The sequence below is a fragment of the Peromyscus leucopus genome, chromosome 5, assembly GCF_004664715.2.
Source record: "Peromyscus leucopus breed LL Stock chromosome 5, UCI_PerLeu_2.1, whole genome shotgun sequence".
NCBI lineage: Eukaryota > Metazoa > Chordata > Mammalia > Rodentia > Cricetidae > Peromyscus > Peromyscus leucopus.
This window is the reverse complement of record NC_051067.1, coordinates 18987784-19004221: the sequence shown is the minus strand read 5'-3', so window position 1 is coordinate 19004221 and position 16438 is coordinate 18987784. Positions and strand designations below refer to the sequence as shown.

The window sequence follows — 16438 nt, the reverse complement described above, 5'->3', positions numbered from 1 at the left end:
GGAGAGTGAAAGGCATTCCAGGGCCAGTGTGTAGACACTAAAATGTGAACAAGTTGAAACCTCTGACAGACTTCCCTATGGTCTCTGTCTGGAATCCCTGAAGGGAAGAACTGTTGGCACAGGTCTTGAGTTGGCTTTCTCCTGGTGCATGCACCTCCTAGAGTGCTGAGTTAGATAGGTTTCTGCTGCACTGACTAGGGCAGTCACCATCTTTACTAGCTGTCTGCCAAGTTCCTGTGGCCATGTCATTTCAGGCTCCAACCTGGCCTGCTGCCTATGCCACCATAAACCATAGGGCCTCGTGGAGGAGGTTGGCTTGCCCTGGGTCCTACTTCATCCCATTTGGAGGCCTGACAAGCAGACCTCAGCTGCTGCCCAGGCTTCCAGCTTAGAGCTCTTCTGGGCTCTAGGCATTTCTATAGGTTTGTCTGTTAGTAGACTCAGAAAGGGCTTGGTTTTCATCTGGTTCTTCCAACTCTTTGAGCTGCTACTGAGAACATCTCCCTACAGCCCACTCAGCTGTGCTTCTGAAATTGCTTTTGTGAAAATGGAGAACTAACCTGGGGACTGAATGCTGCTTTGTTTGGTGTGTATCTTAAACGACTGGAAAGCTGTCCTCCCTCATTAATTAAAGCACTCATTAAATCCTGTGACTCCAAACCAGCACCTTCTGAAATGAAGTGTTCTCCGTTCAGGACTGTGAGAGTGTGTCAGACCCAAGGAAGTTTTTCTTGTTTTTATAAATCTGCTTTGTCAAAGATTTTTTTTAGATAGAATTGGAAAAACCTGATGTTCTTGACCAAAGGTGGACACCGTTTCTCACCACTGTGGCACTGATGGCAGCACCAGCGTGTCCATCACCCCTGCTTAGTGTGCCTGCCATAGGTAGTGGGAATCAGGGTTTCTGTGTACCTAGTTTATAGGAAGAGAAAGTTGGGAAAGATTTCAAGTTTCCAGGAAAGTCACTTTCTCAGCCTGAGAACTTCATCCAGAGCCCTGTCTTGCTGGAGAGCAAGCCCAAATTCTATGGTCTCCATGTTTACTGCCAGTTAGTGCCCTGGAGGCAGAGTATGCTGGGATCACACACTTATGGGGGTGCTGTCACGTACTGAGAACACAGTGTGGCCTGGTCCGAGACCTGTGACAGATTTAGGACTTGATAGAAAGCCAAGGCTTCCCTCTGTCTTAAGCTGTGCTCTTTGATGTTTTCTTTGTTTCAGGGAAGATCTGTTTCTCTAACAACTTTTTATCGAACAGCAAGAAACATCATGAACATGTGTTTCAGCAAGGAGCCTGCACCAGCAGAGATCGAGGTAGGTTGGTCAGCTCCATACAACTTCCTGGGACACTAGGAGGGGCCCTCAGGCTTGGTGTAGCATGAAAGGGCCCACGGACTGGGGTTGTCCTGTGTGTCTGAACTGGAACATGTAGGCATTTTCTCTTGGGCCAAAATGAGTCGACTGAAGACTGGAATCCGTGGCCCCTGTTGGAGGGCTCTGAGGGCGTGTCTGGGTCCCGCCACTGCTCTAGCTAGCAGTTTTCATTCCCAGTAAACCGCCTCCTCCTACCCTCCCTGTGCGTTCTGGAGGAGAATGTTTGGAACTCCCTGAAGTCATGGTGTGCTTTTCTCCTCTCCCTTCTTCATGTAATGGGATTGGCAGGTCGCCACTTTTGTGCCTTTGCCAGCTCTCTCCTTGGAGTTAGCGCAATGCTGGAAAGACAGTGAGCTCTTGTGTGCCAATTAGTGGCTGGTAAGTGTGAGGTGCCAGAGCCCAAGAGAGACATAGGAACCCAGCAGTGGTTGGTTTTAGAGGGAGAGAAGCCAGTTCAGATCCCGGGCTCAGAGCAGTTGTAGCTGGGAAGAGGAGAGTGTTGAAGGTGCAGTTTTTCTAATGGGCTCAGGGAAGAAAGTCTCAGAGCTTTGGAAGGCAATTCTGTTTTGCTGATCACACTCTTCCCATTCCAGCCCTGTGACCTGGGGCTTGACATCCACTCTCAACCTCATGTTCAGCTCTGCCTAGGGTGGCCGTTACCTCGGACTGGTCTGACACTCACGTCACAGGGCTCAGCTTTGCCATCTGCAGGAGATGCTGATGCTTATTACTGTCCATAGCTCACTTTACAGGCTTCTATTCAGGAAATGGTTCTCTCTCTCTCTCTCTCTCTCTCTCTCTCTCTCTCTCTCTCTCTCTCTCTCTCTCTCCTCTCTCTCTCTCTCCCTCTCTCTCCCTCTCTCCCTCTCTCCCCCCCCTCCCCCTCCCTCCCCCCCCTCTCTCTCTGATATTTCCATAGCCATTACCTGAATATTTAAAAGCAAAAGTGAAGGTTTGCTGAAACTCAGTTTTCAGTTTGTGCCTGGCTGGTACCTTGGACTCTTATAAAAACAGCTGGTACCTTGGACTCTTATAAAAACAGCAGGCCTTTTTCTCTCTCCTGGTGGACAGTGACTGGATTTGGAATGACTCTGTGTGTGTGTGTGTGTGTGTGTGTGTGTGTGTGTGTGTGTTTGGGAAGTGCATGTAGAGGTACAATTTATATGGTTTTCAGGGATTACCCTGAGTATACTGAGGTCACCATGCTCTTTGGCCTCCGCGCCTTGTTTGAGGCAAGGTTCACCACTGCCTATGCCAGGCTGGGTGCCCTGTGAGCATATCTACTTGCTAAATTGTCCTTGGTATGCTGGGATCACAGATGGACAGACACTACTGCACCCAATTGTACTTAGGTTTTGGGAATCCAAACTCAGGTCCAAACATTTGAGTGAAAGTTGTTTAAACAAACATTTCTGTGAGATTGTCTCTTCACATTCTTGTGTAACCATCAGTGACAACTGTCCCAAATCAAAGGTCAGTTCTCTGAGCCCCTTGAAGACTAACCAACTTTTCCCTCTGCCTGGCAGCCGCTGGTCCGCTTTCTCATTGCAGCTCCTCCTGCACAGAGTGACTGCTTATGTCCCTAAATGTGTGTCTCAAGCTTCAGCCACAGTGGGTCAGGAGCGCATAAACCTCACTCAGTCACTCCTCTCACAGTCCTCACAGTCCGAGGGGTGGCTTCTCCTGACAGTGCTTGACAGTGCTCACATCCCAGAGGTCACAAGCCTCCAACCCTCAGATGTGACAGCACCATTGCCTTAGGTGCTGAGGGAGCTGCTCATGGGAATTTCCTCACAGACACCTTGTTCTGTATAGTGTTCCAACTGTCTCGGGCTTCTTCATGTACCACCTAGGAAATGACTGGCCTTCTTCTTCTCTACAGCAAGAGTACTGGAGGTTAGTGGAAGAGAAGGACTGTCATGTGGCAGTCCACTGCGGAAAGGTGGACACTAATACTCATGGCAGCGGGTTCCCGGTGGGAAAATCAGAGCCCTTTTCAAGGTAATGGTCCAGACTCTTGTCCATATTTTGGGGACTAGATAGTACCCTTCCTCACCAGCTTGTTACAGCCCCCATCTTTCCTTCTGCAGGCATGGATGGAACCTCACCGTCCTCCCCAATAACACAGGGTCCATCCTTCGTCACCTTGGTGCTGTGCCTGGTAAGTATGACCATAAACACCCTGCTGTTCCCACTTTCATAGCAAAAGCAGGGCCAAGCTGGTTCTTTAGAGCACTGGTAGAGCGGCCTGGGATCTTAGGTGCAGAGTACATGTAGTGACAATATAACATTGGGAGAGAGGGAGAAAGTTTGCATTTGAAATCTGAGAAAATGTGGACTCCACTTGGCAGACAAGTCTGGGGAGCCTAGTTTAACTTGAGTATTAAACAGGGCTTTTCCAAACTGAATTCTGACTCCCAAAGGCTTTGTTTGGCTAGCAGCCACAATAAATGGGCTAAGAAGTGAAGACTGCTTCTGACTCAGGCACAGGCATCCCATGGAGGTTCTGGTTACTGTGGATTCTTTCTCAGGCTTCCGAGACTCCCTTCTGCCCAAGCCAGGAACCTTGTATCTCACCCTGCTTACTGGACAGAGGCACTTATGCCAGGCCTCTGTAGCCCTGGGGCTTTACACATTCATTCTCAGCTCTAAGGGTCAACAAGCTACCCAGCCAAAATGCAGCAATAGTGGATTCATTTCTGTGTAGCAAGTGAGGAGGGGCAGGCACCTTTTTCTTGATGTGTTATATCTGGGAGAGGCAGAACCCCATTTTTTTCCTGGAGGACACTTCTAATGGCTGTCACTCTGAAGCACGGTTGCTCTAAAATGACATCTCTTCTCTTACTTTGTAGGAGTGACTATTCCCTGGCTAAATATTGGCATGGTCTTTTCTACCTCATGCTGGTCTCGAGACCAAAATCACCTTCCATATATTGACTACTTACACACTGGTGCTGACTGCATTTGGTGAGTACTGACCCACAGCAGCAGGTGCAGCTGCCCTAGGCATCCCAAGCAACTGGTGCTGTGAAGGGCCTGATCTTGCAGCAGCTGGAAGACATGATGCACTTGTTCCCTAGCCAGGGCCCAGGCTCTCTGCTTGTGCCCCAAGGGTTGCAAAGTGGCAGAAGAGGTTTTCTGTTCTTGGCCTGTTGTGGTATTCTCTTGTGAATTGCCTCCTTAGCCAGCTTCCCTGCTGGGACCCCATTATGTGTTGTGGAATTCCCAGAGTTGATTTCATGGCAGCATTCATAGAGTGCCATGGGGAGATGGTCTGGCTGGGTAGCTTCATCTGAGTAGCCTTTTGCAAGAGCTCCAGAGCTAGTCTACCCACACACCAGATGATGGATGCATTGTCAGAACTGTGCCCCATGAACTGGACCTCTGCATAGTGCAGTATGTTCTCTTCGTTGGTCCTCTGAGCTCTGGTTTCTGTGTTGGTAACAGCAGCAGATGGGGGTTGACTGCATATCATTGACTGCATATAATATGATGTCCCATCTCATACTCTTTCAGCTTGCTGGTCTCAGTCATTTCCACTAACTGATAATTGCCCTAATGGGCTGATGAAATATTCTTTATTAAGTAAACGGAATCTTCAACTGATGTCTCCTCTCCTCAGGAGCCCTATGTGAGCAGCTACCTGCTGGTGTGGGGTACAGGTTGTTCATGACCTAATGAGCAAGGAGGGGTCTGTGTGTTGTGTGCTCTCCAGTGTCTTGTGGGGCCTGCTGGGGTGAGGCTGGTGATATGAAACCAGATCATAGTGGCCATGAGGCAGAGGGAAGATGGCAGCTGTGGAATGCTGCACTCTTCTGGAAAGTTTTGGTTCTTTGAGAATCTATGGTTAGGGTCCCATTCACTGCAGGTGTTCCTATGGCTAGCACTGCCCTGTGGCATGGTCACATGAAAATGTGGGTGTCTTAGTTAAGGTTGCTATTGCTGTAATGAAACATCATGACCAAAAGCAAGTTGGTTAAGAAAGGGTTTATTCGGCGTACACTTCCATATCTCATAAAGTAAAGACAAGAACTCAAGCAGGACAGGAACATGGAGACAGGATCTCATACAGAAGCCATGGAGGGGCGCTGCTTACTGGCTTGCTCAGCCTGCTTTCTTAAACCCAGGGTTAGCACCACCGATAGATAGCACCACTCATAATAGGCTGGGTCCTCCTCCATCAATCACTAATTAAGAAAATACCTTACATGCCTTCCTCCAGCCGGATCTTACGGAGGCATTTTCTTAACTGAAGTTCCTTCCTCTCAGATGTGTCAAGTTGACATGAAACTATCCTGCACTGCGAGTATGAAGTGGCCCGTGCAGTTTATTTTTAATAGCTTAGTGGTGTGAGCTGTTTAATGTGTTATCCTTGGGCTCAGGAAAGTGGAGCCAGGGGTATGATCAGAGAACTGTAGGGCACATGGTTTTCTTACATGTAATTTATGTTAGAAACTCAGTACTTTAGGCATGAATCAATAATGGCTTTGAAATGATAGAAACATTTAAGAAAAATGTGGATGGTACCTTCCCTTAGCAATTGAGACTAAAATTTGCCACAGAGATAAAATTGCAAAATAGACAGTTGAGTGTTGGTAGCTGGTCAAGCTTGTGGAATTGTGTCTGTGTAGAGCTGAGGGAGGAAGAGCTCCTGACAGACAGCCACTGATGCCCAACAGCCCTGTCTAAGGGGGATCTGATGGCTTCAGCGGCCCCAGGTCCTTTTGACATCCCGGTCTACTATGGGATAGCCATTTGCCCAGGCAACAGTCATTCAGACAGCTGACCCTGCCCTGCAGCTCATAAGTAGGCTTCGGTTCACCATACTTTTGCTTATAACTTATGTCACTCAGGAGGTCATTGTGGTACAATTGGCAATTTCTTGATGCTGGGCTACTTGAGGCACTGAGATAGTGCCAGGCAAGTGTTCAACCTCTGTTACTGCTGTATGGTCTAGATTTGACTAAGTCACCTACATTTACAGCCTTTTCTCCCACTTAGGTCTCCATAAGCTGTGATATATATATGTCCCTGACCCACAACTTTCCTCAGGGTCACTCTGTGCTCCCATGCAGGCCTCTATCCTCCTCCTTCTCTTGTGTGTTTTAGTAAGCACAATTCCCTCAGGCTGGGTTCTGACACACTGGTGGAGAGCATGAGAGTTCTTCTCCAGGTCTCTGTTGACTTTCCTAGTTTCCTAGCCATTGTGGCCTTGGCTGGGGAAATGAGCTGTGTGTGCGTGCACTGGGCTTGGCCCCTTCCCAGGTCTCTTCCTGGCCTGCAGCTCCAGGTCTCCCGTGGTTGCCTTGGCTTGGGGAATCCATGTACCCATGCTGTGTGGTCAGGAGCAGTATCACTAGACCATTCTTTGCAGTGTTAGAGAACTCACAGAAGCTGAGGGGGTTGCAGCTGTGTTTGTTTCTGCCTTTGGTTTGAAGGCTTTTTGGCTTACCTTGTGGATCAGATCTGCATAAAGGGAGCCTAATATATAAGGTGGTGCCTGTGGTTTGGCTTTGTGCTGGGCAGAAGCAGCCAGCAGTGATAGAGCAAGGCACTGGGCCAGCACCCCAGCTGCCCTGACGCTGGTCAGTGCCAAAAGTGGTCCCACCAAATGTCTCCGGTGTTTCCAATGTCCCAGGTATTGCATTCCTGCTGAGGAGGAGAACAAGCTGGAGGACGTGGTCCACACCCTGCTGCAGGCCAATGGTACCCCAGGGCTGCAGATGCTGGAGAGCAACGTCATGGTAGGTCTGTTGTCCACCTACACAGCAGGTCCTACAGTGGACAGAAATTGATTTTGTTGTCAGCCCTGACAGTGCTGGGTGGGGGCAGGAAGTGCTCCAAAAGTGTTGTAGGTCTAAGAAGGAGCTTCGTGCTTACCATGGTCCCTGCCTTGCAGAAACCTCTTAGACTACCACTGACTTGTGTTTCATGATTGTTATGTTCTGAAGGAGAATTCTAATCTGGTTCTTTGAGCAGCCCCTCCATTGGGGTTCCTGGCAAGTGTCCTTATGCCATGGGACAGAGGGTTTGCCTGGCTGTTCAAGGAGGGGCATGTATCTCAGTCGACATTATCTCCCCAGATCTCCCCAGAGGTGCTGTGTAAAGAGGGGATCAAGGTCCACAGGACTGTACAGCAGAGTGGGCAGTTTGTTGTCTGCTTCCCGGGGTCCTTTGTGTCCAAAGTATGTTGTGGCTACAGCGTCTCAGAAACAGTGCACTTTGCTACCACCCAGTGGACCAGTATGGGCTTCGAGACTGCCAAGGTAAGCAGTGCAGGTGTCCCACAGGCATTGTGTGTGAATCCTGGTTCACTGAGTGTGAAGTTCATGTTGGAAAACCTTAGCTGGAAGTTTTCTCCAGGAAAGAAAGTTTTTGAAGTTTTTATCATGAAGACTCTTGATTTCCATTACTGGCCATCCCGCAGTTGTGGGGAGGCCAGACAGATATACACAGGGTAAACACTTGATCAGCATCTCTGTCCATTCTGAGATGTGGTACTGCCTCATGGCTGGCAATGAGGTGCTAAGAATGGAGTCTGGTGATGTTCTCCAGGTAAGCAAAGTGGCTGCACAGCTAATAGCGATAATCCAAGTCCAATTGCCACTTTAGAAATTTACAGGGCCTACCTGCCACTAGGAACCCTGACTGCTCATCACTCATGGAAATAGATCCTTTGTAAAGGTGACTCCTCTTTCAGGAGATGAAGCGCCGCCATATAGCTAAGCCATTCTCCATGGAGAAGTTGCTCTACCAGATTGCACAAGCAGAAGCAAAAAAGGAAAATGGTCCCACCCTCAGTACCATCTCAGCCCTTCTGGACGAGCTCAGGTACTGTAGACCCAGATCCCAAGACTTCAGGGGGTTGCAGGACAGGGCTGAACAGGCAGGTGACAGTTCCCAGAACTGCAGGACCCCTGAGGCTTAGGTGTGAAGGCCTTTTTGTTCTGTGCTCTTTCTCCCATTGTCTTCCTGTATTACAGTGGGACTCTGAAGCTCTTGGTGAGCCAATATGAAGAGTGTGGTCTCAAGCTGTCATCCCTCTGTGGTCATTGCTGGACTAGCCTTTCTGTAATTCTTTGTTCTAGGCTCTCTTGGCAGATACAGACACACACACCATAGAGTATATAGGCAGCAGCAAGATCACCCGACTATGGTGTGGGGCTGGTTTGTCCCCTTGAGTCAGCTCAGCTTGTGTCCCACTCAGGCCAGTCAGTCACTGAAGGACAGAATGTGTATTGTACATGGTTCTCTGTGTTGAACTCTTACCTCACCTGAATCCTCATGAGGCTTCTCCCTCTCCAGGGCTTCTTATACTGTTGGTGGGAAGCATAGAGATGTCTACCAGCTAGAGAAAGTCTTCAAGGGTAGGGTCAGCAAATAGGTAAAAATCCTTGGCTTGGAGCAAGAATATCTGTAATCTTAAGCATAATCCAGTCACCCCATGGCTTTGAGGCTTATCTGCCCCTTGTCTGAGCCCCTGGCTAGGGCTCTAGGAAGGTTTGCTGGGCTTCTCACACCATGGCCTGTCTGTGTTCTCTTGGAGGGCAAGTCTAGTCCAGAGAGGTCATGGCATGTTCTCTGGAAGGGGAACAGGTGTCCACGGTGGGCACGCAACCTTCTCATGGTGCCCACCACTTGCCTCAACAGGGATACGGAGCTGCGGCAGCGCAGGCAGCTGTTTGAGGCTGGCCTTCACTCTTCCGCCCGCTATGGCAGCCATGATGGCAACAGCACGGTGGCAGATGGGAAGAAAAAGCCTCGAAAGTGGCTGCAGCTGGAAACGTCAGAGAGGAGGTGCCAGATCTGCCAGCATTTGTGCTACCTGTCCATGGTGAGTCTATCTGCAAGGGAGCAGCTCAGTGCAGACCTACCAAACCTACCATGGGCTCCAACACTAAGCCTTCACCCAGCTCCTCAGCATGGTAGCAGGAATGTGAGTCAGCTGGCCACAGTAAGCCACGATGTGTCTGTAGTTCAGAAATCAAGAGGAATGCTGGTGCCCCTATTTATTCTGCTTATGGCTCCACCCATTGATGGTAGCACCCACATTCAATTAAACCTTTTGGAAAATACCCCCATACATACCCAGAGCTATTTCCTCTGTGATTCTAAATTGTCAGAACCACAAGGATTTACCTTGATGGGGTTTTATCAATGCTAATAATGTTCATTGCTCCAAACTGCTTTGTTTGTGATTAGTCCTTGGAGTCTTTGAAAGGGGCAACCTGACCCTTTTTCTCCTTTTATTTGCATGGAGGCTTCTGAGAAAAAGCCTTAAAAGGCCCAACAAATATTTGCACCCAAGTGTTAGGGTGCAACCAACAATGAGCCTAACATTTGTTGCTATTTCTTTTAACACACATATGATAGGACTTGAGGTCTTCATAAAGAATGAGAATACACAGGCCCTTAAAGGCTCCAAGTGTCAGTGTCTTTTCATGAGACCTCAGGTAGCAGGGCACATGCTTGGTAGGCAACAGCATGCAGGTCCCCTCTTGGGTACTGAATTTTAGGAGCCTGGCAACCATAGTTTGGTCAGAAACTCCCCAGGTTTGAACTCTAAGCCTTCTTAGCCAATACCAATGTTTTGTCCCATCTCTATGATGAGGTGCTCAGGGAGTCTCTAACACATATCTGGAGAGGGCTTGGAAAGCTAAGGGAAGGGGCCACTCTCTCCCTCCCCCACTTGTTGAAGACCCTGCTGCAGAGTTTCTTATTATCAGTTTGTACTGTTGTGAGTCACTGACCCCTACCATGGGCAGATATGTGGACAGGCCTCCTTGAACTCAGGTTTGCACTCTTTTCTCACAGGTGGTACAGGAGAACGAGAACGTTGTCTTCTGTCTGGAGTGTGCACTGCGCCATGTGGAGAAACAGAAGTCTTGCCGTGGGCTGAAGCTGATGTACCGCTACGATGAGGTCAGTTCTGACTTGGGCAGGGTGCCACAGAGGCCTCCTTTGCACAGATTACATTAGCTCAGGGCCTAGCCGTGCTTGCAGGATGGAGGCTAAAGGCAGCCACTGTGACTTAAGGTGGATGTGGCCATTACTATCTAGACCGGACTGGAGAGATGGTAGCTTGAGTCATGCTGGGTCCTCAGATCCTCAGTACCCTTGGCCTCTCTCCACATCCTTCCTGTTCACAGTGCCAGATTCTGTGCTTGTTCCATTTAGCAAGTTTGCTTCTTGCGCAGCAGATGCCTGACCCCAGAGATGGCTCTTCACCTGCCTTGATACTACATTTTGGGAAGTTACTCTCTACCTTCACAATTACTCAAGTTCTCCACAGAGCTTTTTCCTCTGGCTCCCGAGCCTGTTAAATGTGGATCAGAGAAAGTTGCCACCAAGGCCATTTCTGGCAGAGCTGTGATTGCCTGGTGGCTGCACTTGGATACTCTTCCCCTGTGGTGGTTCTGCACACAACAGAATGATTGCCTGCCTTTCTGGCCAGGCAACTTCTATAGCTTTCTCCCACGTTACCTTTCTGGTTGGGATATTATCCTAAGGGTGACACTGGCCTTCAGCGTGGCATTGCTCTAACGAACCTGTCACCTTTTTACTAACAACCTGCCTTGCTTCTCTTGAACTTGGGCAGCCACTGGCTGTGCTAGCCAGCACGACATTTAAGTGTAAGGTCCTGGTCCCCAGGGTCCACACTGCACCTTACTAAGGCAATGGAGTACTGTGCTTGACCTAGATTCTAGCCTTAGAATAGAGGGCAGTTGAAGTGGAACCCACATGAGATACCAAATATGATTTTCAGCCTCCCCGATTCTTGTCTGTACAGCCAGGAGACGTGTGGAAGGAGCTGCCGGGGCAGGGGCGGAGGACTTTTGTGGCTGTGGACTATGTGCTGTTGTGGGAAGGGATCATTTGAGCCCCAGGGGATGAGTCCCATATCTGCCTTGCAGACTGACCACTGAGTCAGGGCTGTGGGTGGTGGTGGTCATGCTTCTTGGCATGATGTAGACACCTGCCACTGCCCATGGCTGTCCCCTTACCCATCACTGATTCCATGTCCTGTGTTCATAGTGGAACGTTTTAGGTTGTGGGCCATGTGTGATCCACACTGTGCAAGGGGCAGCTGGCCACTGTTCTTAATTTCTGGATTTTTTTGCATCTCTCCCCTACCCCCAACTATTTGATGCAGGCCATCTCCTGGATGGAACTCTTCAAAAATATGTTTTAAGGTACATATATGGGGATGCAAGTACACTAGCTGTCGAAGGCCTTCGATTCCCTGGAGCTGGAGTTACAGGCAGCTGTGAGCAGAAGTGGGTGTTGGGAGCCCAGCTCCTGCTGTAAGAGGGGCAGCTATATATACTCTGAGCAACTGAAAGGTCTTTAGCCCCAGGAAATTTCCTTAGGTGTCATCCTGAGCTGCATCTCTGAATCCTAAAGCTGTTTAGAAAGCCTGCCAATGTCTGCAGCCGCGGACTCCCAAGTCCTCATGCTGAGGTCATGTTTGTTGCCTGGGACCCTCTGCTCCACTAACTTCATGCTGTCTGTCTGTCCTCCTGGCAGGAGCAGATCATCAGTTTGGTCAACCAGATATGTGGCAAAGTGTCTGGCAAACACGGCGGCATTGAGAACTGTCTCAACAAACCCACACCAAAAAGAGGCCCCCGCAAGAGAGCGACCGTGGACGTGCCGCCATCTCGGCTGCCATCCTCCTGAAGATGCCGTACCCACGGTCACTTATATATTTTTTGTAATTACTATATTCTAGTTTGGAGTACTTGCTGTAGGATACAAGCTGTCTTTGCACTAGCTCTAACGAAGAATTTCTTCTGGTTTTAGAGAACTGATTTTGTTTTAGCATTAAACTGTTGACGTTTTTGTACGTAGATACCTAGATATTGCAGTCAGGTTTGGAAGCTGCCGTACACTCACTGTTCAAAACCTTTGAGGGGCTGTATTAATTTGTATTGCCCCCACGGCTGACAAAAGCCTTGTTTTTGTTTTGTTTGGGTTTTTTTTTTTTTGTTCGTTTTTGTTTTGTTTGGTAACTGTTGGAGAATAAAGGCTTTTTAACCCATTTTTGAAGAGGGTGAAGTTTGGAGAACAAATTTGAAAACCATCAGTCACATGAGCAGATTTTTATAGATTGGGAAAGGGATAGAAGACACACACACACACACACACACACACACACACACAGAGAGAGAGAGAGAGAGAGAGAGAGAGAAAGAAACTTGAATGGCTTTACTTCGGCTGTCTTTTCTTCTGTCTTGTGCAAGGGGAGTTTGTAACTTTTGGAACCGGAGCGCCTTGTTTGTGTAGCTGGGCGGTTATGGCAGCTGAAGGCAAATGTGAGGTCTGAGTGACTGTTCTCATACCAGCACATCACTATGCATCCGTTCGAGGAAGAGAGAGGACGAAGACAAAGACTGCCTGCCTTGGAGGGTCACTGAGGGAGACCTGTGCCTGATTTCATTAGGAAATCCATTCTGTTATTTTTTGGTGCTGTTGGCTACTTTATCAAATAAATAAATAAATTAAAAAAAAAACACACAAAAAAATCAGCGAACCCTTGATAGCAGCATCCTTGAGGAAAAGGAAACCAGTAGTTGACTGTCAGTGCTTCCTGCCGCCGCCGCCGCCGCCGTCGTCAGTGCGGTCTCCTGACACTCCACCTCTGCTTGTCCACTCACTCACACATCAGCATTACCCTGCGTGGGACCACACTAGAGCCACTCAGTCCGCAGTTCTTCCCAATGTGAACCACATCTGTGCTCATCTTGTCTGTTTTTTCTCTTCATGTTTTAACAAAAAAGAAAAAGAAAAAAAAAAAGAATCCTTTGTACATACTCCTGTAAATTGTTTTAAATACTTGAGCCTTTTCTTGGTGGGGGGAGGGGAGGGGTGAGAAAAGATGAAGAAAAGCCTTACATTTCAGTTTCTTCATCGGCTGGATTGGATGCTTACAGGGTTTTTCTTGTAACATTTCTAAGTGCTGCTTACATCACTCAACAACAACAAAACATGGTAATGGAGTAGCTGTTGCCCTTCTCCGGTTGTGTGTACAGTATGTGTGGAATAAAAAAGGGAAACTGTTTTCACAAGCTGTTCTTTGTTTCATAATTGGATCAGTCCGTAGCTACCCATATTGCACTGAGCTTGCCAGTGGTGACTGCCAGGAACGTCCTAGGATCCACGGTGGTGGTTGTTGTTGCAGAAGACTGAACTGTTTTGGAATATTTAACGGTTACATAACAGTCGAGTGTTTTCCCATGTGGTTGTCCAGTTTCTATGGCCTTGCTGTGTACTTTTCCCTCTTTTTGACAGTAAACTCGCCTATGGCTTACAGTTTGACATTTAATTTATTAGCGCTGCTCTGCACCCCTCCTCACGAGGGAGGACTTCGTGTGGTTTATTGCCAGTTTTTGTTTACTTTTCAGGTTTGTACTACAAGGTTTAATAATAAAAACGAGTTTTTTGGACATTTGTCTGTCTTGTGGAAAGGGAGGGGAAGGGATGGGCTTTCTTCTCTGGTCAGTGGGGCAGAGGCTACAGGTCTTCCCTTTGGCCATGGAGTGGAGCTACTGAGGCATTTTCCTGTGACTGCCTAGCTATGCACTGTGGCTCTGGTGGGGACAGGAGCTACTTCCCTGGGGACCATTCCTGTGGGAAGCAAGCCAAACGGGGCTCCGGTTTATTTCTGCTGAGGTCCAGGTGTTCTCTTGTAGTGACAGCAGGCTTTGGCCTTAAGATGATTCAGCTGATGGGGTACAAAAGTAGGTTTTTCAGATCCCAATTTGATCAGTATTGGTCACAGGTTAGCAGTTTTTTCCGTTGTTACACCAGGGCACGAATCCCACATGGCCAGGGCCAGGTCCTGTCCCCTCCAAGCCCCTTCCTCCCTCCCTCCTCAGTGGCCCTCCATACCTGGGTTCCTTTAGGAATGCTTGGTTGTATCAGCTGTAAGCACCTGTCAAGGCAGGGGCTTTTTTGTACAACCCCACATACTCACCCACTGCTTAATGTTTAGTCTAGAGCTTTATTGTGAGTTCTTCTCTAATGGGTCTCACACATCATTAGAAATTGTGGAAAACCAGAACCCTCTAAAGAACCCGGCTTTGCAGGAGGATTCTGCACACACACAGCTGGCAAAGTCACTTAAATGTCCTGGGTTGAGTCACTGTCATCACTGACACCTGGGGTGGATTTTCTGTCAGTGTGTAGTGTGACCAAGGCAGTGTCCACCTGTACCTCCTCCTCATCAGACTGGACGAGGGGGGCATCGACGGTGTCCAGATCAGTGCCCGCAGAGGGTGAGGCAGGTGGCTGGAGTGCTGATTCTGAGGGATTTGGGATCTGAAGAGTCATTTCATTCTGACAGGGGTTGGATTCAAGCTCTGTTGAAGAAAGTAGAAACGGCCTCTGAGGTCTAGCAGTTGGGAACTGCTATTGAGGACAACTGTCTGAGGCACACTACAGGGCTGCCTTCTCCCCATCACCACTTCCTGGTGGTTCTCCCTGCAGGAGCCATGGGTGAGCAAGCTGGCTGACCCTCTAGTCTGTGCTCACTCAGTTAAGCACCTGTGACACTAGAAAAGACCAAGAACTCTTGCAAACCACATCAGATCCTTTAAGCGCTGTGCTGTGCTTAAAGGGTCAGGGCACGTGCTAAAGGCCATGCGCAACCTAGATGATGGCTACAGCTCCATCAGTCCCTGTACACTGGTGCTGAGATGAATTCAGAATGAGAGCCTCCAGCGCCTCTCCAATTTTACTAGGACTTAACGACTGTGACTAAAATCATCCCAGAGGGCTTGAGGAGGTTCCATGAAGTCAGGAGTCCGGACCCTCAGTACTGTGGGGTCTACACCTGAGGCCTGAGGGTTGCTCCTCTTCTGTACATGAAAGAAGCAAACACTGGCTAGTCAGAAAAGTGCTCAGGTTTAAGAGTGCAAGCCCATGACCTGAAGGCCTTGGTGAGCACGAAACAAGAGTGTCAGAAGTGGCATTCCACACGCTCCTGCTTAGGAAGGGCAGAGCTACCACACTCCCAATCCAGTGTCACCTGCCACCTGAGGCCCCCCACCCCCACCCCTCACTGGAGGCAGTGGAGCTGGATACTTATTAGCACAGTCAACAGTCTGCATTTCATTTGCCTTATCTACATGTGGAAAAATGGGTCCATGAAAGATGATGAGTTTAAGAGATTTGACATTGCTCTCTGGTGGTGACTCTTACCTAAACCAGGGGACAGCACAATGTTCTCCTCTCCGCTGGAGTTCAAGAAGACATCCAGAGCCTCCTGGTCCGAGATGTCCATCAGGTCCATCTGTTCCAGCATGTCCACATTCACCTCCATTGATGACATGCTGCCCATGGGCTCTGAGAATAAAAGAAATTACACCTTGTTTTCCTTTTCATGTAAATGTTGAGTTTTATCATTATTAGGCTAATTACACAATTTTGTCCTAGCTCCTGCAATCACCAAGTGACATTAAATCTGTCCTAAGTCATCTTTCATTACTTGGCCCCTTGTTTGCAGGTGGTATTTGAAACAGGGTGCTCCTGCAGCATGAAGGGGCAGGTAGGAACTCATCAATGGGCCAGTAGGAAGTTGACAGTTTACGGTGGGAGAGTGAGGTAAGCAGCCCACCAGCAGCCGGAGACAGGGCCACCAGACCTGAGTGCCTGAAGCAGGATGCCTCTCAGAACTGGTGCTAGGTCACCTCCCACCACCAGCAAGAAAGAAATCCTAGGAGTGAGGTGGCCAGGGATAGTGTATTATGAACCTTGGGCTTCAGACAAGGAGTCCCCTACCAAGTGAGCGGCAGCACAAATGAAAACAACAGGGAGCTGCAGGAAATCTGTGTCCGAGACGCTTCTAAGATGGACCAGAAAACGACAAGTTCATGATTGAAACTGAAACTTGGGCACAAGTTGAGGATGAGGGCCAGGAAAGTAGAAAATAACTAGATGGCCAGGCAGATCTCTTAGTTGGAGGTCAGTCTGGTTCCAGTGAGTTTCAGGCTACCCAGGGCTACATAGTGAGGCCCTGTCTCAGAAGAAAAGATGCCTAAAGAAAGTTCAATGTACCGCCATGC

The 16438-nt window shown here is 48.7% G+C and overlaps 2 protein-coding genes across 10 annotated transcripts in view; one reads left to right on the top strand and one right to left on the bottom strand.

Annotated features, from left to right (window-relative positions):
- Positions 1-13819, top strand: part of Jarid2 (jumonji and AT-rich interaction domain containing 2) — a 195671-nt gene extending 181852 nt beyond the window's left edge. For all 9 annotated transcript variants that reach the window (XM_037205767.1, XM_028867713.2, XM_028867715.2 and 6 more), the window contains 10 exons: positions 1221-1313; positions 3256-3374; positions 3464-3534; positions 4226-4340; positions 7012-7117; positions 7457-7639; positions 8074-8204; positions 9024-9207; positions 10188-10295; positions 11901-13819. In XM_037205767.1, coding sequence (XP_037061662.1) covers positions 1221-1313; positions 3256-3374; positions 3464-3534; positions 4226-4340; positions 7012-7117; positions 7457-7639; positions 8074-8204; positions 9024-9207; positions 10188-10295; positions 11901-12053 — 1263 coding nt within the window. In that variant the 3' untranslated portion in view covers positions 12054-13819. The remainder of the gene's footprint in view (positions 1-1220; positions 1314-3255; positions 3375-3463; positions 3535-4225; positions 4341-7011; positions 7118-7456; positions 7640-8073; positions 8205-9023; positions 9208-10187; positions 10296-11900) is intronic.
- A 537-nt stretch (positions 13820-14356) lies between these two features.
- The window catches only part of Dtnbp1 (dystrobrevin binding protein 1), a 116171-nt gene continuing 114089 nt past the window's right edge, over positions 14357-16438 (bottom strand). The window contains exons 9-10 of the mRNA XM_028867718.2: positions 15576-15719; positions 14357-14734 (exon numbers count right to left, since the gene is read on the bottom strand). Of these exons, the coding sequence (XP_028723551.1) occupies positions 14496-14734; positions 15576-15719 (383 nt within the window). The 3' untranslated portion in view covers positions 14357-14495. The remainder of the gene's footprint in view (positions 14735-15575; positions 15720-16438) is intronic.